The sequence below is a fragment of the Epinephelus lanceolatus genome, chromosome 5 (genome assembly GCF_041903045.1).
Source record: "Epinephelus lanceolatus isolate andai-2023 chromosome 5, ASM4190304v1, whole genome shotgun sequence".
In the NCBI taxonomy this organism is placed as follows: domain Eukaryota; kingdom Metazoa; phylum Chordata; class Actinopteri; order Perciformes; family Serranidae; genus Epinephelus; species Epinephelus lanceolatus.
The window spans coordinates 31,943,858-31,966,896 of NC_135738.1; the positions used below are offsets into that span (position 1 = coordinate 31,943,858).

Below are 23,039 nucleotides of genomic sequence, written 5' to 3' on the forward strand. Positions count from 1 at the left end.
TGTTGGCCTGTTTACACTTAAGCCTCAATGCAACGATGAAAAATTAACAACAAAGATGATTACAGTAAACCTAGACACTCACATACTGTGAGGCAGTTTTAGAGTAATTACAGACCTTAATATAATGTTGTGTATTTTATGCTTTATATTTCATTTTCTCAGTCTTGAACAGGCTGTCGCATTGTTCCAGTACTTCTCACATGCTCAGCATACTCTGGCTATCGAGCAGTTCACCACAGCACGGTACACAGTAAGTCCCCTCAGGAACATTCTAGTGTTTTTTTTGTTGAGGAAGTAGCATGAATAAACAATGCACTGCTGATGGGAGAATTGCGTTACTTGGGTGTTTTAATGCCAAACAAATACAGGTCCTCACACCCCCCTGTGGGCCTGTAAGGCCTCATTTAATGCCCTGTCCTGCAGTTACATCACCACTTAGACATGCAGTGGTCAGCTCTATATGATGTGTGTGCAAGCTGAGGGCTGTGTGACATACTTAATCTGAATGAGTAATTGCATAACTCCTTGCAAAGCTGCATGGCTCAGAACATGCACAGTTATCTGCTGAGGATGGAGCATCACTGATTGGTTTCCTGTGAGAGAAAAAGGAACTTTGTGATGATTATTTTTCGCTCACAATGGTGAGATCAAAGCACTTCTGCAGAGACATACATAGCTTTTAAATGCTTAGTGTACTTTGGTAGGCTATAGAGTCAGATAGCTCTGCTTTAATGTACTGCTATATAACAGCAGCCCACATGTCTGAACCGACATGTTTAATTTAGAGGTTTTGGTGCGCATATTGCTGTGAGTGCATTTTTTAGGGTCGCTGCTAAATGACAGATTACTCACATTTGTGTGAGCCTATGTAATCCGATTCCGCTCCAGTTCATTCTGTGCAGACCTCATGTCGTCATACTGTAGCCTACTGTAGGAGCGCTTCAGCCTCGCGCAGGCCTGACCAATCACCCGCAGAATCATCCGACCCAGATGCACTTTGCACGGCTGTGAATAATGTCGACAGCTGTTTGACGACACGGTCACACCGTGTCCAAGTAATTATATCATGCAATGATGTAATTATGAGAAACCTGTTTACTGGAATTCTATAAATGTTTCTAGATAATAATAATAATTATAATAATGATAATAATAATTCAATTGGACTTTATTTATCCCAAAGGAAATTCTTGTGCCAGAGAATGCTTCAAATTACAGTAACACTAAGTACAGTAACCACAATTTAACGTTCACAACCAGTAACAACCAGAACAGCCAGTGGGTTCCAGAGGTCAGGGTCACTCACTGGGCCCAGTTCGAAATAATAGAGTATTAAACATCTGGCAAAATATACAAATATACTCCAACAAGTAGTAGAAGGTTATCCTATTGCATCACTTCATTTTTGTTCGAATTGGTGTACACATCCAAGGGAAATTTTATAATACCTTCTCAAAGTGAATAAATAACTCAACGTACTTTATAAGAGTGGGCGGATTATGAGACATTGTGCCAAGGGCCCCACCACCTTCTCTACACAGGAGCAAGGCATGAAGACTTTGTGCTGGTTTTGTGTCCCTTTGAAGTTGTTATGCATCTTTTTTTGTGTGTTTTTTTTTCTTTTGTGATCATTTTGTGTCTGTTTGTGGTTGTTTTGTCATTTTGTAGTCATGTGTGTGTCTTTGGGGTAATTATGTGTCTATTTGGGGGAATTATGTGTCTTTGTTGGTTGTTTTTCTGTTGTTTTGTATTCAATTTGTGTCTCCTTGTGGTTGTTTTGTGTCATTTTGCAGTCATGTGAGTGTCTTTGGGGTAGTTTTGAATCTTAATGAGGGAATTGTGTGTCTTTCATGGTCATTTACTGTTGCTTTGTATTCATTTAGTGTCTGCTTTTGATTGTTTTGCCCATATTTGTAGTTATTTAGTGTGTCTATTCCACACTGGTATGTGTTAGTTTGAATGAAATTGTGCAAATGAAGACACTGACACTTGGGGGCCCTTGGACCTGTACCCGGTAGGCCCATTCAGTAATACATCCATCCTTGTAAGCAGTAAATGGTGGGTTAGGTAGGTCTATAGTAGGCTACTTTAAGTACACCATAACTGTATTTCTGGTCAGTTTCATTTTTGTCTATTTGTATTTTCTTTTCTTTTATCTTTTCTAGTCTACTTTTATTACATTCTAATATTGCATTCTCCTTTTTAATTGCGTTTTAAATGTTGCACCAATATATTCTATTTGCCCTATGTAAAGCACTTTGAACTGCTTCTTAGTTTGAAAGGTGTTATAAAATAAACTTGCAGGTTAATACGTAAATGCTGTCTTTATTCTTCTCTTTGCACCTTTTTTTTAATAACTACATTTTTTAATTAGGCTATATATATATACTGTTGTTGTTATATGATCATGGGAACGATTATGATATTTATTTTGGGAGCCCAGAGTGATGCGTCTCCTCGTCGGCTCCATCGACTCGCTCGACACTCGACTCGCTCACTGTACACCAAACTCGCTGCGCTCTGACCACTGCAACTTTTGCAGAGACTCCTCACTCCACAGACATGTCGCACAATAGCTGAAGTAAACCTGTCACCGCGGCTCATCATCGGAGCCTCCAGAAATACACCGCAGGTCAGGAGGGATTTCAAACCGCACGGCCACCTCCTCTGTCGCTTCCCCTTCGCGTCGGACCCTCCGTTTGGAAACGCCTGGATATGAATTATGAGCATTTTCCTCACTAATGAACTGGGCCAGTAATGCAGGAGACCGCCGCGACTCTCTCATCAGTGTTTCAAGATGGCAGATTTTCATTGAGTTTTGAGCAGAAATCTCGCTTTATTTTTTGCCATGAATAACAGAAATCCTTGCACCGATGGCCCCTGTATACGAAGGTAAGATGCTTTTTGGAAATGTGCTGTTTTCTCCCCCCTGTGCGGAGCTCTGTCACTGAGCCTACTGTATCAATTGGGATACAATTGAATTGCGGCTGATACGGAGACATGCGTTGCACCCTCTCCTCTTTCAGTCAAAACCATCCAACATATATGCACATTATTATATCTAACCTCAGCGCAAGTATGCTGTCAAATGTCCCTGCAGCTGTGTGCGTACTGCTGCTGGTCACAGTTACAGAATAGGAGTAAATACTCAGATTGAGCTGCCAGTCCGAGCTGAAATAGCGCTGTTAAAGCAGCAAACCCTCCCGAAAAAGGTCAAAGACAAACATGTGTTTAACACACAGCAGTCTGCATGTTGTAAATGTTTGTTCCTGGTAGAAATTACAGCTCATGCCTTAAAGAAGGAATGAAAGAAGGTCGGAGACCGATCGGCGCGAGTCTCGCCTCTCTGTATCCACTCTCCTTTTCCTATTTCCAATTATTCCACAGCAATCTTTAAGACCGACTGACTTTAGATCGTTCATTGCCTCTGGGAATTGATTCAAATATCTTATTCTGTCTTCCGGAAACCAAAGGCAAGCTTTAAATACAGCGTATATTCGCTATCGCTGCAGCATTGTAGCTGTGACTAATCCAATTGAGAGAATGCTACCCCGCATGCTTCTCCAAATTGTTTGCTGTCATACAGTTTATTTTTTTTATTCTAAGAGAGTAATGCACACACACAGACAATGTGTTTGCTTTGCAATGTCGTTGCAAGGTGGGTTATAGATGTTAAACAGTGCAAGCGGCCCATTATAATCCGTGCAGGATCCGGGATCTATGCATGCACAACTGCAACTGCACAAATAATGCCAACAGATTAAATAGATTTTAAAACAGAGGCTTTATTATGATAAGATTGCATGTTATTTTATATTAGATTTTGCTTTAATTCTGCTGTAGTAGTGCATCATTCAGAAATAGCCTAGTATACTTACAGTAGCCTGTGGAGATGCTTCTCTGACTACATTAATAACCTTTAACAGTATTTACAAAGGAAACAGAGGCTTACATGTAGATCAGAAGCTTGTGCAAACTGAATCGGAGCACAAAGCAAATGATGACCCTTGATGTTTCCAATATTTATTTTTGAGCAGCCTCATGTTTGCTATCTTCTTTCCCTACTCTATAGTCCCTCTGCTGGTGCTAAAGGGAACCCCTTTTTTCTTAGTCAAAACTACCATTGAGAAAAAGAAGTATTGAAAAGTAACACTACACATTTTAGAGTGAGGTTTTTCCAAATTATCACAAGCAAAAGTGGTGTCTAATACGAATATGTAGGGTATGAAAAGGGCAGCTACAGAGGATGACAGTATCAGGAGCAACAATAAGGCTGCTACAAACTCCCCACTAAGTGCTGTTATGTCACTATGGGAATATTGTAGTGATTTTTCATTAGGGGTGTTGAAGCTTACAGGCAAAGCCCGAGATGATGGCGTTCCAACATGAAAAGGAAAGTTGAAAATGAGACTCCTATGCAAAAGGTAATTAGTGTAAATTACATTCCCCAGCTTTTCCCTTCACCACGGAGAGGAGGAGAAGGGAAGAGAAAGAGGCGGCAGGGGGAATTAATTACCTTGCCTGTCCCCCTCAGTGTTGGAGAGGCCTGTTATGTAGTGCAGTCATGGAAATGACCAAAGTCTCCGGTAGAAAATAGGTTTGGGGGGCCCTTTTACGTAGACTGGGACCGGCTATTATGGTGATTGCTCACCCTCGGCTACAAGGCAACTAATAACTTAAATCTACGTGATGAACTGCTTCCTTTGATAGTTCAAAGTTGAGCGTGTGGAGGAAAAAACACTTGAGACATGTGCTTTGTTTGCTGAACTTGATTTAACATTTATAATCACTTCTTTGGGATTAATTGTCTAAACATGGTTGAGGTTTTCAGGAAGGTGTATGAAGTGGTGATAGTGGTCACTGTGCTTAGTGAATGTGCGTCCATGTTTGCCTTTGGTCCTTCTTGGCCCAGACAGAAGGCCATCAGGCGGGCCTGCTGGCAGGCAGGGCAGCGGTCTGATCACCCTGGGAGCCTGGTCTCATAACCCAAACTGACACCTTGATGGATGCCTGATGAACGAGGCAGGTCCAGCAGCCCCCAGCTGTGGAAAAAGCTAATATTCACACACCGCCAAACCCTGTCTGCCCTCTTCCCTGGCTGGATATTGGCGTTGTGGCGCTTACGCCTGCATGCGCATTTGTCTCTATCTGTGTATGCCTTCGCACACATGTGCTGTCACCCATTTGTAGGGCAGGCCAGCGAGAGGATTAAGACAGCTGCAGAGCCGGGCACCAGGCAGGGACACGACTTCATTTGCAGATCTGCCTCTCACAGGTCAACCAGTACTATTCCAGAGAGCATTCGTTCATTCACACCCGGAAAAATGGACAGGGTGTATGACTCAGAGGCTGATGATGATGATAGTGATGACAGGTGCTGCAGCATCACAGGCAGATTAATGTTTTATCCATCCACGCAGCCATTATGTGTTAATGTGACTTTGAATTACCTCGTGGTTTTCCAGGTATAGGGAACGTACCCTGACCTTGTTCAGGGGAAGTTCCTCCTCCGAGGACAGAGAGGACAGACTTTCTCCGAAACTCCCCTCAACTCTCTCTGTCTCCCTCCCTCTTCCCCTCACGCTTGTTTGGACCCGCTTGATTGATATCTTCCTCACAGGCCGCGACCCAGGCTTAGACTCCAAGGTTGCAGCGTTTTTAAACTTTGATTAGAATTGCAGGAAGAACCCCGGGGGCCTTCGGGGGCCACGGCAGGGCCGCGCCCCGTGGCAGAGTCAGGGGGGAACCAAGGAGGGTCTCTCTTCCTGACTGTTATGACAAGCAGGGTGGTGTGTTTAGCTCTTCACTGTCCGCAGTGGAGGAAGAGAAAGGCCTGGGGAGGGAGGATAGCTAAACAGTTGGTAGTTAAATAGCTGGCAGGAAGGAGCAGTCATCACTAGACAAATCCTTATAGGTGCCATTGTGAATGTTTATCTCTTGTTTTTCACTGTCACTCAGCAGGCTGTTTTGATCTGTTTGTTGACCTGATGCATCACCTCATGACTTGTTTGGAAGGCGGCTTGCTCAGAAAGGGTTATGAAAATGGATAAGCTGTCTTTACAAGTATCGCTTTTGCATTATTCAAAGCTTCCTATCTGAAAAAGGAAGAGAAATCCAGTGTTCGGGGATTCTTTGTGCTATTGATTTGTTGGAGCATTTAGTAGAAGGAGCTGAGGTTTTGGAGGGAGATAGAATGTGAGTTTCGTGTGTGATGAGGTGTGTGTGTAGCTCTCGGTAGAAGACAAGGGAATATGTGAGCTCTCTCTGATGTGCTGAAATAGTTCACAGGTGTGATCTGAGGGTTTTTGGAAACAGATGAGGGGTAGGGTGGGGGGGATGGGGGGGGGGGGCGTCAGCCTGAACTGAAATGACAGGTTAGTAGAGGCCAGTCTGACACAGGAGGCCCGGCCTTGAATATGAGCGGAGTACTTGTGGCTCTTTCAACAAGCTCAACTCTTCATATACTCTTTTCAGCAAATTTCTCTGGAGTAAAACTGCCTCCAGTACTCGCGCACATCATTCTTCTGGTCCTCTTTTTTTTTTTTTTTTTTTTATTTGGAAGAAATTCAATTGAGATGCAAGGGGACTTTGCAATTCTCATTTTCTCCTCAGTCAGTAAGCCTCCTGTTTTAGTGCTTCTGCCATATGTTTCAGACCTCTCTCGGAAACGACTCTGAAAGCCGGGCTCCGAGGTCCTTGAAGCGGGAGACCACATCAATTGCTGACATTAGTTGGTTTTTATCGAAGGGGAAGGGGGGGAGGTTGCCTGGGATGGAGCCTCAACCCTGTCGACTGCTTACACAAGGCATTTCCGTGTTGGTTGTCATGCATGTGTGAAGGCCCTTTTTTCCCCCTGCACTGTTGTTTCACACTGTGTATGGTGTCAGCTTGTGTGGAACAGCTGCCTCTGGCTCTGACTAGCAGTGGAATGACTCCGGGTTCTGTTAAAGAGGAAACTAGTGTAACAGGCATCTTAGAGTTGCTCTCTGGTCTGTAATAAAAGTTGCAAATATGTGATATCTGCGTTTAGGAAATTGAGAACACCTCACAGTCCCTTGATTGCTGGAATTAAAACTGTAAACACGACCCATGATATTTTAATTCTTTAATTTTATAAGCAATTCTCTGCTTTTCAGTGGGGTTCCACATTACCTAAAAATGTTCACCTCCGTGTATTTGAGGATCAGCGTGACAGAGAAAAACTTGACGAATGTCCCTCTTAAATCTAGATAACCTCCTCTTGCTAAAAGTAATGTAATAAGCGCTCCACAGCGAGGATGAGAGTAGGATCTGTTCAAAAGTGGTGAGAGCCCCTGCACCTTACGACACATCCATTGCTTTGATCTGCTACGAGAGCCACAGTTCAAACAAAGGTTCACATTTTACTGCTTCTCAACGCAGCGCACAGAGTGAATGAGGCCTTTTGTTAACTTGGGCCCTGCTAAGCAATAATTACACAGGGATTCCTGGAGCATAAAGGGCACTTTATACACTGAATGTGTCAAATCGTTTCTTAAAAAATATATTTAAGCGAATAATACCGCGCAGTGCAGCGTGATCTGCATTTTGCTCACATGCCATGTATTGCATGCTCACTTTGCAATCATCATCCGCCAATGACCCCTCCAACTCCCATCCCGCGCTTCCCCGCCCCACCCCCACATCTATCTCTTATCTGTCTTTCCATCCCGCTCTGTTTGTTGATAAGCCGAGAGGCCATTGGCCAGCACACATGGTGCCCATGTGACACTTCAGCAACAGCCTGATGGCCAGATTGGAAGCCCCCATGTATGTGTGTGCGTGTAATTGGAGGCTGCTTTTGAGAAGAGGTCTAACTACTGTAGCTTTTTTGTTCTCCCTAATCATGACCCCCTCCCCTCCCACCCAAAAGCCCTCAGACTCCCCCATCGCTTCCCGCCTCACTCCGTCCCCCCTCTGGCTTGTCTTATTGCCATCACTAACCCCCCAAAACCAAACCACCAGCTTGTTTATGGCGCACATTGTCCCAGGTCTTAATCCTATTGTTTGTGATAATGTCCCCCTCTCCATACCAGTCCATTTGACATCGCACTCTCTGGAAGAGAGCTGCCGTTCGCTGGCTGTGTTTATCATTATCTAATTTGGCCTTTCAACTCGACACGTCACATTGCACATGCACACGTGAAGCTGCTAAAAAAAAAAGTTGAACAAAGCCTCGAATGTGGTGCGAAGACAACAGATGATGTAAGGTACTACAGCTGGATGGTGAGGGCAACTACCACGCTCGCAGCCACTTCATTTAAACAAAAGATCCTAACAGTCTCTTCATATTACTCGAAGCGTGGAGTGAAAAATGGCTTGCAGTTTTTAATCAAGCCTTTCATAACCTCCACATTATTTTTCCTCGTCTTCAGAGTGAAGGAGACGGGGTGAGGATAGTGAGGGAGAGGGGGGAGTGTTTACAAGCAGATATTGAAATGAGCAGCAAAGGACTGAATTACACGGGCACTGAGGTTGCTGTTTTTTATGGTATGTGACACTATAGACGCAGCTATGGGCTCTGCCATGTCCAGCCAACGTGGTCTTAGTGCCAGCCCCATCTCCACTCCTGGCTCCGGCCCCTCTCGGTCATGGAAGGGAAGTGGAGCGATGGGTGGCTGCTGGCGGCCCCTTCACAGATGGCTGCAGGTACAGCGCTACGCTTGGCTGATAACCAAAGGACTTCAAAGCTCAGACGAGCACTCAAGCCCATTTCTGTCCAGAGCCAGGAGGCAAAAAGGCACAGAACAGAGAAAGGAGACGGCAATAGACGAGGGCCGGGGTAGTCAAAGGAGTCAACAGGCATGGAAATGAGCAGCTTTAGCCCTTTCCTTTTTCCCCCATGTGCTTTTTGTGCAATATTTGCTCTCGTGTTCCGTCTCACAAAGTCACTTCTTATCTTCTTATTCAATCTTATCATTTTTTTTCTTTTTCTACATGCCTTGTGATTCTCATTATTCTATTACTGTGAAAGCAGTTGTTATGACACATCCCCACACTAGCCTGAAATGGAAAAAAAAAAGTGGTGGTCACTGCCCCTCCCTCTTAAGTTTTACTTAATTTTGTTCAGACTGGATATTCTCTTAGGAATCATGTACTTCCTTGTGAAAAATCAGCTCCATGAGTAAACTAACAAGTCACACATCAGAAAGACGCAGGAGGTGGAAGTGACAACACTGATAGAAATCACTCAGAGGTTTCACGAATTGTCCTGCAATGTAGTAAAACGGTTTCTATATCTGTATATTCACATATACAGCAAAAAAAAGATTTCTTCGTTAGTGCTGAGGGCTGGAAACCAAGCTGTTATTAGCTTTTAAGGGATAATGTAGAGAGAGAGGGAGGGAGAGAGAGATGTTAAAAAGTAATTTATTCAATTAGACTATCCCGTGGCTCCTCTAATACCACTCCAGTACTGACATGAGAAAACGCTGAATGTCCTAACTGTAAAAAATATCTCCTCATAGCTGCACGTACATCTCGGAAGACGTTTGGAAACATTCAGCTGTGGCATAAGTGAATGATTATGGTTGTTTAATGACAGTTTGAACCCTTTTTATTAAAAAATGCAATATTTAGGATCCCCAGAAAGGTTTGAAGGAATGGTTATGCCTTTGCAATTTCTATTATTTTATTCTGAAAGCTGCTTATTTCAGCTCTTTTATTTTAATAGATTCACAGTAGGAGCATGCACTGTTTGCTCAGCTTTGAGGAGCTCACAAAACAGAAACAATAGTGACATTTATTACTGAAACTTATCCTCATATGGCCTGATCATATAAAGTTTCATGGTTAAGTAAACTAAACAAAATTCAGGAAGAGAGATACCTGTTTATGTTTCTTTACCCAAGTGTGTTGCAGCATAAAAAACAGGCTGCACACCTTTTAGATCCACTCCTCACTTCAAAGCCTCAGGCACCATCATGGCCAGCCAGCAGCTCTGCCTGGAAGCCTTTTGAACTGACCCCTCCATTCAGCCTGAGAGACAGAGAGGGAGAGGGAGAATGGCAGCGAGACAGGGAGTGACAGAGATTGAAAAAAGTAAGGCAGAAAATGGGAGGGAGGGCAGTGGAGCTGGGGGGGAAGATGAATACCCTCTTGTGGGGGGCCCATGGGCCTCAGGGGCACTACCAGAGGTCAGGGTAGCTCGAGGGGTGTGGGGGTCACTGGTCTGAGAGGGATTTTGGTGGTGGTGGTGGTGGTGGTGGCGTTGGGGGCTGCAGATCTTACCCCTTGTCCCCGTTAACCTGTCTCCTCCTTACATCTGGGATCAGCATCGGCCCGGTGAGGCGCCCATCTCCTCACAGCTCCCCTGATAAAGCCCAGCAGCTGCTAACACACACAAACACGCTCCAACCCCTCCATCACGTTTAGAGAAGCTGGCCCAGAGAAAGGCCAAAAGTTGACCTTTAGCTTAGTAGACCTGTTCTCTTCCCTTTACTGCTCCAGAGCAGGTCCAGGCCAGGGAAGTTGTTTTTTTAACCTCATTAGGGGAGACAGAGACAGTGTGTGAGGAGTTTCATAAGCACTAAACTTGAAGACATTTGGACACAAACATGGCATCCACCTCAGTAACATTAACCTCATCCAGCATTTGAATAACCCTGACAAAAACACCTCAGCTAGGCTAACACACTATTAGCATTTCTATCTTTACTCACAGTAAAGCATCTTACAGTATGATGAATCATTATTTACTGGCGTCCCACAGGTCATTTTTTCCATCTGTTAAAATCCCTCTCAGCTACTACTCAGCTGGGAGTCCAGAAGCAGCTCCAACCGCAGGAACAAACCCAAACTGGCAAATTCTTACAGTAGACGGATCTTGTTTCTTGTAATTCACTAAACAAAGTTTGTCATAATGGTTATAATTGTAAAACCAACAACTCTTCTTCTCCTTTTTGAAGGTGTTTACCTTTCATGCAGGCCAATCCAAATGTGTACACTCAGTGTGTGGGTGTTAAACTGATGGTCAGAATAGCCATTTCCTGCCCATGGTTTTGGCTGCTATTTGCAACTGCGAGGACACTGTAAATATAATCGGCTAAAGCCACGATTTTCACGCTGAATCAGACGCAGAGGGCTGAGTTGGCTCGCCGTATTTATTACCTCAGCTCTGTGGCCAAAAAGACTCAACAGCCATGTTTACGACACCCTGTCAGTTGGATTAAGGACACATATGCCATGCTAAATTGGTATGTGAGCATGTGTTTGTGTGCGTGTTATAATCTTTTAAAAGCTGTTTGACTGTATAGCATGGTGGGCCTACTTACAATGTTAAAGAAAAGACGGGACAGAATGGGAGAAGCTACAGAAGGAGAGATGGTTAAAGAGAAGACGATGAAGAGAGATTAGGAGATTAACACAGTTTATCAAGCATGTATATGGATGAGTCACCTGCAGTATGAAGGCTGGAGTGGATGTTGAGGCATTTTCGAGGGAGAAAAAGGCATCTGTAGTCTAAATTAGTCTGATCTGTGGCCTTAATAGGCCCTGAGCAGCAGCTTCACACACCCTTCTGAAATACCACACACTCCTGTCGCCTGGGGAGGCATGCACACCATCTCCAGCTTGTATTTGATAGCATTGGGTGGTGGAGTATACTGGGGTAGTCAGGGGAGCAGGAGGCCAACCGCATGTGGAGGTTATTAAGAGCTCTGATGTGAAATGGATAGAAGTTACCCTGTTTCCTCCTCTGTGAGGCAAGAAGTGGGCTTCATGTGGCAGCATCAGTGTTAATCATTATCAAACACACTGACCAGCCTGTGTGTCAGAACCTGTCATTCAAAAACACCCCAGCCACCCTGGTTTCAAGCTAGCAACTTGCAAGACCTGAAAGTAGCCAGGCATTGGTACTTTTTTTTTTTAACGCAGTGTTTCAGAAAACAAACAAGAAACTAGAATAGTGTACTTAGTAGCGCACAGCTCTCCGCCAGGTGGCTGCCAGAGCTGATCGCACCCATGCTAGACAATTCTTGCATTCCAGCAGACGTGTTGCAGCAAATTTCAGAAGCGAAATCCCAGAAATTAATAAAAATACACTCCTCTATTTCTGACGGAATGCAGAGCAAATCGATTTATCCTGCTAACAGACACTGTATATGAAATATAGATAGCCTCTCATGTAATTATGAGTATGATTAAATTATTGATAACTAAAACACAGCACAACACAGTAGGAAATAACAACAATAAACACAATTAAAACAGACAAACACAAAACCATTTGAATACATAGCTTACTTACTTATGGTAGAAGCATAAATAGAAATAAATAAAAAATAAATATCAAGTCTGCAATTCTACAAAATCAGGCAGGCAAAAACTGCAGCTAGTTGAATTTTCCCTCTAGGCTCCCTTACAGTTAAGATGGCCGTGAAAACTGGGCCTTCAATCATCTCATAACGTGCATACCTTCACTGGATCATAACATATCCAGTATAGAATCAATCTGCAGATTCCAACGGTTCAAAATGAGGCCAGAGGTTTTTATGGATGTCAGTTTTTGAGCCATGATGAAGGCAAAAATGTGGCCCACAACAGACTCGGTGAGGCGTGTTGTTTTAGCCGAGCTGATTTCTGGAAAACTTGCAGCCCCTTATTGTTAAGAGGAGTGTGGAGTCAGCAGGTAATGACGGTATAAAACAGATAATTGATAAATATGCACACAAAATATTAGTGTGATTGGTCCAGTAGTTTGAGTTTGGACTGATAGAAACACACATACACACACACACACACACACACACACACACACATACACACACATACACGCCTGGAGGTAAAAATAAGAATTCTGCAAAGCCTTGTCATTCATGAATATCTTTTCCAAGCAACTCATTCCTCTGTTGTTGTATTATTAATAAACCAGACAGCCCTATCAGTTTGCTGTTTGAATACAGCTGTGTTTTGGAAATACAGGAAGTTGTGGCCCTGCCTGTGTGTGATTGGTCCCCAGGTGCCTAGTCAGGTTGGACTGGTTCCTCTGTTGTCGGGGTTCATTGCAGGGTTTTAAAGGGGTGGGGCGTTAGAAAAATCCCTCTGGGTGTGTGTGTGTGTTTTGGGGTGGTGGTTTAATGCATGTTGTTACTACACAGCTTAGACTGTCGAGCTCTGACAAATAGTTGAGGGAAAAAAACAGCAATAGTCATAAAGTTGCACACACATTAACACACACACTCATACACGTAGAGTCTCAGATATGCAGAGAGGCATGTCTGTGGGTACACGCCTACTAACACGTGCGTACACATACTCTGCACACATGCAGAGAGCAGCGTTGGGTGCATCCTTGGTGGGGCAGGATCGACATTATTGTCGGATATTAATGCAGATGCAGACTTTGACCCCTCAGTTCAAGAACACACCCAAAACCAGTTCTTAGTGGTCTGTACCATGGGACAGGGCAGGGTGGCAGGGTGGGGCAATGATGCTGTCTCCTCAAAACACCGTCCAAGGCAGTGCTCCCTCCAGCTCACATCTTTCCTTGAGACTCTCTCTGCCTGTGGTTTTAGGTTTTAACATCTCCCGCTGCTTCACTTCTCTTACTTTGCTCTCCAAATCAATAGCTTACCAAATGCAAATAGTGCTCCAGAAATGTAGTAAAGAGTAAAGACTATTAACTCACATAACACTTTGGATGTCATATTAGTGGGGTTAATACAAATTTGAACCTCACAAAGTGAAAACCTGTTTGGAATATATTAAGCAGCCCGTGCATAAATGAAAATCATGGTGGGTTTTTCTTTTAATTCCTTTGTTTAGTTGATCATTTTTGTCTGAGAATATAATTATATTTGTGTGTCCAGGAAGAGGTCGGACCCTTTAGAAATAAAATTAAGGTCTCCATCTCTGAAAGGTTCCTTCACAAACCTAATTCTGCTCCTGTTGCTAAAATGAGCCCCAGCTCCTTGTGTGTGTGTGTGTGTGTGTGTGTGTGTGTATGCAGGCATGTGTCGCTGTGCGAACATCGGCATCATTGTATTTCATTTTGTGTTTGCATATCACCGCCTTTTGTCCTTCACTTACTGAGGCGCCATCCTTTCAAAACCTCAGTTTGCGGTATGTTGCAAGGACAGCAAATAAGGCCGCCATTCACATTCGCACTAAAACCCTCCTACTTTGTCTGTAGATTATAGCACTGCATGGTCGGCACGCAACAAAATCCATACTGCACCAGCCCCTCTCGAATCAATTTGCCATTGTCCGATGTTTTCTTCCCACATTGTGCTCATCTGTGTGTCCTCCCCCATTGTTGTCTGTGTTGGGTTACTGTTTCTTGCCTGCAGTTCTCGTATGTTGATCTCATTACAGTACATTGTGTCCAGCTGTCATTGTTGATCCTAATGACATAAGAGGAAGTGTGGTGGAGTGGGGTGTTTCTTACTGTGTGTACATGATAAGCATTCTGGAGAACGGCTGCTTATCAGGTGTGTCCCTGCGTGGCCCTGCAACGGCGTTTGCAGACGTAGTCAAAGCAACACAGCATGATGGATGTCAATGGTAGTGCATTCGAGCCATGAGCTGATAGCAGAGGTGGAGCCAAGTCACTGTTTTGCAAGTCACTTGTAAATCTCAAGTCTTTGCACTCAAATCCCGACTCCTAAACATTAGAGTAAACAAGTCACTCATTTTTGTTGCTGTTTATTGCTTATTTGTTAAAACAAGTTTGCTTAAAGTTTCTGCGTCTCCATCTGTAATTTTTCGACCCGCACGTTGCATTCTACAGTTGTATTTTGTTGACCACTGCATAGTTTTTGTACACAAACAAAATGGTTCTCTCTTCGACTTGATAAGATGCTTTCAGATTGGTTCAAACCAAGTAGATCGTGGGGGAAAATAAAAGTCGACTTGTTAGTTGATTCAGGAAATGAAGGTAAATGAATTGATCCGTGACACACTTTTTAAGTTTTTTTTAAAGTCAAAAGGCTCAAGTCAAAGTGAAGTCACAAGTCATTGGTGTTAAAGTCCAAGTCGTAAGTCTTCTTTGATTTTGTCAGGTCGATTTAAAGTCATCAAAGTTGTGACTCCAGTCAAGTGACTTGAGCCCACACCTCTGCTTAACAGGTGCCACTGCTTTATGGCTGGTCATGTTTTTTAACCCCCGCCTCTTCAACCCCCGCCACACACGAGACTTCTGCACGGAACAAATAGTTTCTTCTTTTCTTTTCCACATTCAACATTTAATGGGCATTTATTACAAGGCTTTCTTTTTTCTTTCTTTCTTTCTCTCTTGTCTCGGTGGGGAGGAAGTTTGGTGCTGTGCTTTGTACACTTGCTACACTCGTGATTTGATTAATAAAAAATCCAGCTCAAGCCGAGCCACTCTGCCACCCCTCCTCCCTCCTCCCCCCCTCCCGCTCCCTCCTCGTCTCCCGCTCCTCTCCTCCACCCCGCGCCTTGGTTCAGCGCCTGGTTAGGCTGACCTGGCAGTATAAACAAGACAAATGTTTTTCTCACTCCAGCCGTTTTATGACCACACTTACAACGTTAATGGCGGGCTCCTTATCTGCTGACAGTTACCCAGGGGGAACCAGGTTTTGCAGCTTTACTTTAGATTTAAAGTGTTAATATTTTAACTTCAGCTAACTTCAGCTTCAGTTGTAGCTCAGGTAAAGTCTAAGAAAGTTTATAACCAGCTCAACAGCTGATGTGAATGTGTGCAGCTGTAAGCATACTTGTGTTGGTGCTCCTGTGTGCTTGTGAGTTTACTTATTTATCTATGCATTTGAACAAGTGCCGTCCCAACATGTTATCTCACAGCTAACACAACATGCTGTATCTTTGGCTGTTTGCTTCCAGGAAGGGGAGAGTTGAGGGAGTGTCACATTTACAGCAGGCATGCTGCTGATTTACGAGCTGAGAAGTCCAGTATGTGTCTGTCAGACGGCATTCACATTTTCCTCTTACGCTTGTCAATATGCTCGATGGATATTTGCCCTCTTTTGTGCGTTTGTAAGAGAGCAGAGGGAGACATGGCGAGCCAATTCCAACTGGTCAAATAGTGTGGTCAGGATGAGCATAAAGGCTGATGGAGCAGCAGCCTGCATGACAGTATCTCCCCGCGAGCTCGTCTGATGCATTATTCTATAAATAAGCAGAGATGAGAGAGCTAAAAAGGCAGACAGGATGGTCAATAGTGGCCGCGGGTGAGAGAGAGGGAGAGAGACTATTTAGTGTCAAGCTCCAGCTCCCCTACTGAGGGCAGAACTCGAGCAGGAGGCAGGAAGGCTAGGCTTCTCTGTGTGGACAATATGTTCCTCTTCAGTGGTGCGTTCAATGTTGTGTTTAACCCCAAAGTCACTGTCCTCACTGCAGGTTTTCCATCAGTGGTTCTGTTGGCCATGGAGCTTCCATACAGAGATCGGGGGCTCACTGAATGCTTTGAGTGCAAAGTAGATGTTAGTCAAATGCTATGGCCTTTACAGCTGATCCAATTGTAGAACTATGGGAGAGTTTGAACCGACATGCTCAGGTTCAGATACACCAAGTAGACTAAGCTAGTGGCAATTAGGGCGCCCAGTAGCTCACCTGGTAGAGTGGGCACCCCATGTACAAAGTCTTTGTCCTTGATGCAGCAGCCATGGGCTCGATTCTGACCTGTGGCCCTTTGCTACATGTAGTCCCATCTCTTTTTCCCTTTCACGCTCATTCTGTCCTTTCTACTGTAATAAAGGCAACAAAAATAAAGTAGTAGCCTCACGTCACATGTCTTGACCCAAACCTTGCTCTTGAACACATCACAAAGACAACAGCCAACGGCTAATTAGCACGTATGCCCTGCGCCTTAGTGAAAGGAAATAACTTCCATAACAGCAGGCAGCGGTAGTCTATGTTCCTCATTCAAAAAAAGGAAGACCGACAGGACGGAATCAAGAAGCTAGTTAGCCTGTTAGCACATTAACAAGACAAACCGATGTTGAAAGAAAAGATGATATCTACCATGCACTAGTGAACAAAAACACAAGCAATTACAACCATTTCTGCCGGAGAGCTCAATGGCTAAAAAAATTATCTAACCTAATATAAATAGTTTGTTTTGATAGCATGCCCTCTTGAAATTAGTCATCTGTTTGCTTGAATCCTCACTTCTGTTTCTCTTCTCATGCACAGAGCTGAACTGCTAATCGCAGGGATATTACTCAGTAACAGACTCCGCCGTCTCTGTTGCAGATTCAACATGCTGAATCGGCCGAAAAACAGCTGGCAAAGGCCCACTAGTGCCAACCATGTGGAACACACCACAAAAACTAGAGAAACTAGGGCCCTACATTTACCGACAGTTGTCCGTTGGCTTGGTGTGTCAGAGCCCTTAGACATCACTATCATCAAACGTCTAGATGAGGCAATGTCTTTTTGAAGAAGACTCCAGAAGACTTCCTTGGAGAAACTATTACAGGATGAATTAAAGCTGTTCTGGTGGCCCACTTCTTTCCTAAAACATATTAGGTTGGTCTTTCCTTTAGTTTGTCTCCTGTCTGTATGTGTCAGTGTGTTCAGAAAAGGGATGGAGGTGCTGCAAGTAGTTCTCCAACACCCACATGCAAACGGCAGCGAAGGGTGAGATAATGCTATGTCTAGACAGTCGTTTCATTAGCCAACGATTTGCCCATGCTCCCCCCCTTCAACCCTTCAACCCCCAGTCCAGCAGGCACTAGGATGTCCAGTAAAGAGACAGGGTCATCAGAGCGTCTCTGTCGGTGTCAGTAGCCATTAGGCCTCAGGAAGTGGACCAAATATAACCAAGCCAGGGAACATCGAACAGACAGACCTGACTGCTTTCTCTGGATTGTCTCCTAGGTGATGGCAGGGATATATTTATTTACAACCCTGATCTTATGCATTTTTGCCGTTCCATTTCTTTTTATCTTAGCCTCAAATGGTTTTAAATCATGGTTCGTATATAGCGCAGAACTTCGAGGAGAGGCACGGATGAGTTGAATGATAAGCAGCTATTATATTAAAAGACTATTTGTAATTACAAAGGACTACTTGGCAGGTTTGGTGGTGTCCAAAGGCGTCCTCATCAATACTCTCTGTCAAGTTGTCAGCGGAGTATAAATGACGGGTTTAATAAAAGAGAATAAACAGAAGCAGGTCACAGGCTAGAATGTGAGGGCCACTCGTGGCCCCGCTCTCCACGCTCTATTCTCCTTCCCTCCCTTTCAGTCCATCTCTCGCCCTCGCATGGCATGCAGAACGGCCCTGATCCTCCCAAAAAGAAGATTAACAAACCCCTGACAGAGAAGTAATCTCTCTGAAAACATTGACTCCTACCATTTCAACATGCTGCCTCTAAACAGTGGAAAATGCCTCTCTGGTATGCTTAATTGCAGTATGTGGGACACACAGTGCTCCTTTAGGTATGCTAAATGGAAAGCCTTGGCTACTGAAGGCATTCCAACATTGTAAATGTGCAACAATGGACCTTTACAGTTTTGCGCTTGGCATAGGGTTCAGAAATTCAAATAAACTTCAAGAGGACATTTTCAAGGCAAGGTCTTTTGCGCTGTGTTGTTTCTGACAACAGTATAGAGGGTTTGGTCGTTCAGATTCTAGATCATAAACATGTTTGAACCTCTGTTTGGATGAAGAGTGATTCATGAGGACTGGGGCGGCTTTCCCAATGAAGTATAATTGGTCACATTGTTGCCTGTGTATGTTGTCATGAGATAACATTCCAACCATTTGACCTCTTACTTTTGGTCCATTTAATTACTTATCTGTGTTTCGCACAAGGCTCCTAACTGCAGCACTGTTTGTACAGCTTTGACTTTTGTGGCAAAAACCAGTTGTGCTGAATTTCTTGCGCTAAATTTCAAGAACCATCCAATGCATTCCTAAATATTTTTGTCTGTCTTATTTAAGAGGCTTCCGTCAGTTTAGGGGGAACACTGTGTGGCCCTCAGTTCATTGCACCGTGCAGGCAATGTCAAGTGAACTCTTTGACCACAGTGTTAAAAGTGACAGAGAGTCAATGAGTGACTAAGATCAGGGTTGAGGAGGAATTCATGTGATGCTAATGCAAAGAGCAGCAAGCCTCGATCTGGCCTTGTAAAACCCCAAGCTATCCGTAATCATGCCGGCAGATATGTAATGCTGGAATTTTCCATAAGAGGAACAAGCCGGCTCTGTGTCTGTCCATCCATCTTTGTGTCCATCGGTCTGTGCCTGTGATTATCCTGTCAGGCTCTCAGTCACACGCTGTTGACGCTGCTGTGTGACGCAACCCATCATTCAAATTATTTTTAGTGTAAAGTCCAGGCACAGGAATTGGTAATCCAAGGAGTGACATCTGGCCTTCAGGGCTTATGTGATTAGCAGAGAGCCTTGCCCCTAATAGCCGAGCGGACGATCTTCATTACCTCTCTGGACTAGCCTATAGGAGTGGCCATGAAGTGGCTAGGTGGGGTCACTGAAGACAAAAGAATTTTCAGACACCGTATGTGCAGATATCACGGCTGAGGCTTAAATAAGTATGACAGGAAGCATGGACGTGCAATGCTTCATCAGCTACTGCACAACACCCGCCAAGCTTACAGTGAGCCCTCTAATGTGCACTGCAGCTTCAATCCTGCAGCATTAGGGCTAAGACCAGATGACTACGCAGATAACTAGTAAGTCCGAGCAAGGCCACAGAGTGACTAAAACAATTCTTAAAAGGAGGAGGAAGAGAGGTTAAGAGAGAGAAAAAAAACAAATGAGGCAAAGTATAGTGGAGGGCTGCCAACTCCCTACTGAATTAATCATCATCAGCACTCAAAGGGCTAATAATGACAAAGTGACCAGGCATGTACCCTCCTCTCTCGCTCTCTGTCCGCAGAAGAGAGCCCACAATTATGGAAGTCTTCTCATCTCGGAGGGAAATGCTCCTCTAATTATCTTTGAACACAGCAACACTTCCCATCTTTCAAGTTGTCTATTAAATGCACAAAAGCAACATTTTTTTTTCCAGCAGCAAACAAAGTTGAAGGGCTGTTTTGCAAGAGTGGATTTTGTTAGTGTTCGTGTGCGACCAGAGCGTTCTTTGATTCCTGCATCAGTTGATCAACAGCGAGGGCCTAATTGTGCGGGCGTTGGTACAGCCAGGTGGAAGCTCTTACTTTGTTAGCAGTAAACTAATTTTGGGTTTACTGGAAACTGTTTAAACATAGCGTTACGACAAGTCTCGTATAATCTTCTATGCGCTGTAATAATCATTTCAATGTTACAAACAAGCCTGTTTGCAAAGCGAGAGATAAAGAAAGGGACTATTTTTGGGCAGTTGTTTGCTTGGAGAAGCTTTTGCTTATTCTGAGGCAGCTTGTTCCCAGGAGTTCAGAGCACAGCCTCGCTGCAGTTTTGCTTTTGTTTTGTTGTCTTCGGGATCTGTAGTTGAGAGGGAGTTCAGTGCCCCTCTCCTGTTCTCATAGTTACTTGAACGCAATCTCTTCCACCACCTTCCCTAAAGTGAGTAATTGTGTACCAATAAATGCGAGGGGCTGGGTTGTGTAGTGGGGAAGGAAATCGCAATCATTCCTGGAGACTTTTTTTTTTTGCGGGACTGTTTTTGTGTACGGTTTTGTGTTGCTCCACTGTCTCTGTGGAGTGTCCCATGAAAGGGTATTCTTTTAGTATTCACTCAGCCTATTTACTTTGCTGCAGATGGGAACAGTGGGGAAATGGCATTTCCTCTGCATGAACCAGTGGTTTGCATAAGCACTACTCCATCTAAACCTGCTTATCTTTCAGCTAAACACTCTGGCTTTTATTTATGCTATATAACAATATTAAAAATAACAGTGAATTGTATTAAAACAGCAGCCTCTTTCCCACGAGATTTAATGACGCAGTTTCTGAATAAAAAAAATTGTAGATGATAGTACAGAGAAACTTTTTAATGCCAAAACAACAACTGCGTAATGACATTCTGAAGGTTATTTGATGCTTTACTATGATGTTAAAGAGTTGAAGAGGTTAACATGCTGACACATCAGCATTTACGCTTGGTGTTTTAATGACCTGCTCTGACCCAAGCTGTCTTTATTTAAAGCTACTGGCTACCTCTCGTGTTTCAGACACTCTCAATTTCCTAACCTCTCACTTTCATTCCCCTCCTGTCCTCTTTGCTCCTCCCCCCCGCTCCCCTCTTGTCACAGGTATGGCCTCGCAAGTGCAAGTGTTCTCCCCTCACACTCTCCAATCAAGTGCCTTCTTTAGCGTGAAGAAACTGAAGGTGGAGCAGAGCTGTAACTGGGATATGACAGGGTACGGCACACACAGCAAAGTCTACAGCCACAACAGCAGCAAGAACTTGTCGGCCGCCAGTGGCCCCCTCGGCATCAACAGCTCCCTGCAGGTCGCCAGCTCCACCCTGCCCTACGAGCAGGCACTCATCTTCCCAGCCAGCGCGGGCCACATTGTGGTCGCCTCAGCCAGCAGCACTTCAGGGGCCGTGGGGTCTCTGCTGGGCAGCGGGGGTGGAGGCAGCAGCAGCAACAGCAGTGGTGGTGGAGGTGGCGGCGGCGGCAGTGGTGTGGGTGGTGGAGTCGGTGTTCATAACCTGACACGCCGCAGCACGGTCAGTCTCCTCGATACCTACCAGCGATGCGGGCTTAAACGCAAAAGTGAGGAGCTTGACAACAACAGCAGTGTGCAGATCATTGAGGAGCACGGGCCACCAATGATCCAGAACGGAGCAGCCAGTGGAGCCACGGTGGCCACGGTGGCCACCGCCACCTCCACCGCGACGTCCAAGAACAGCGGCTCCAACAGCGAGGGGGACTACCAGCTGGTGCAACACGAGGTGCTCTGCTCCATGACCAACACGTACGAAGTGCTGGAATTCTTGGGGCGAGGAACCTTCGGACAGGTGGTGAAGTGCTGGAAGCGGGGCACCAACGAGATAGTTGCGATCAAGATCTTAAAAAACCACCCGTCGTATGCACGGCAGGGTCAGATTGAGGTCAGCATCCTGGCGCGTCTCAGCACGGAGAGTGCAGATGACTACAACTTTGTGAGAGCATACGAGTGCTTCCAGCACAAGAACCACACGTGCCTGGTATTTGAGATGCTGGAGCAGAACTTGTACGACTTCCTCAAGCAGAACAAGTTCAGCCCCCTGCCGCTCAAATACATCAGACCCGTGCTGCAGCAGGTGGCCACAGCGCTAATGAAACTGAAGAGTCTGGGGCTGATCCACGCTGACCTGAAGCCAGAGAACATCATGCTCGTGGACCCGTCTCGACAGCCCTACAGGGTCAAAGTCATTGACTTTGGTTCAGCCAGCCATGTCTCCAAAGCAGTCTGCTCCACTTATCTACAGTCCAGATACTACAGGTAAGAGCTGCAACTTTGATAATACATTTGGTGGATATGAAAGACTTGATTTAGGCGTTTTATGTAACATGGCAGATGCAAAGAGGATCTGGTACAAGGCAAAAGGAGACATGTCCCTCTGTTTGTTCCTGCACGTTTTGTTTGGATGATCATTGTGCTTTCTGCATCTTGTTTGATTTATCCCAGCTTTAATAGGAATGTTTTCCTAGTCGAGCTGATTATTTGGCCAAACACCCAGATCTGCTGCCAGCCTTATGAGCTGCTGCTGAAGTTCTCTCTCTTCGCTCCGATTCTGGCTTTCCTGTTAGCTTGTTTACCCTCATAGTTAACCCCCCTTTTCAGTGTGGGATAGAACAGTAAAACTCGAAATGCTTGCTGAGTAGCCAGCTGCTTATTGTGTTTCATGTGATAAAACAAACATGTTGTAATGTTACTTTGAAGATTATTAAAGGCCTCTTTAGTCCCTCCAAAACTTGGTGAAACTCTGGTAAAGACGCGACAGGCCGCAGCAAATATTTGAAGTGATGACATTTTTTAGTGTCATTGAAAGGTTCAGTGAAAGAAAGTGTTTTTTTTTTCCTGTTTTGCAACAGTGTTTTTTTTTTAATATCTCAGAGAAACTCCCTCATTGAAGGAGGGCACCAATCACGTGGGGTGGCAGCGTGCCCACAGGCTTCTATTCACCCCTCTGCTCCCCAGGCCCC

General features: G+C 44.6%; 1 protein-coding gene across 2 annotated transcripts in view; it reads left to right on the top strand.

Annotated features, from left to right (window-relative positions):
* The first annotated feature begins 2,626 nt into the window (after positions 1-2,626).
* The window catches only part of hipk2 (homeodomain interacting protein kinase 2), a 77,108-nt gene continuing 56,695 nt past the window's right edge, over positions 2,627-23,039 (top strand). The window contains exons 1-2 of one of the 2 annotated variants that reach the window (XM_033621490.2): positions 2,627-2,892; positions 21,156-22,335. In XM_033621490.2, coding sequence (XP_033477381.1) covers positions 2,874-2,892; positions 21,156-22,335 — 1,199 coding nt within the window. In that variant the 5' untranslated portion in view covers positions 2,627-2,873. The remainder of the gene's footprint in view (positions 2,893-21,155; positions 22,336-23,039) is intronic. The other variant, XM_033621489.2, reaches the window with a different exon arrangement.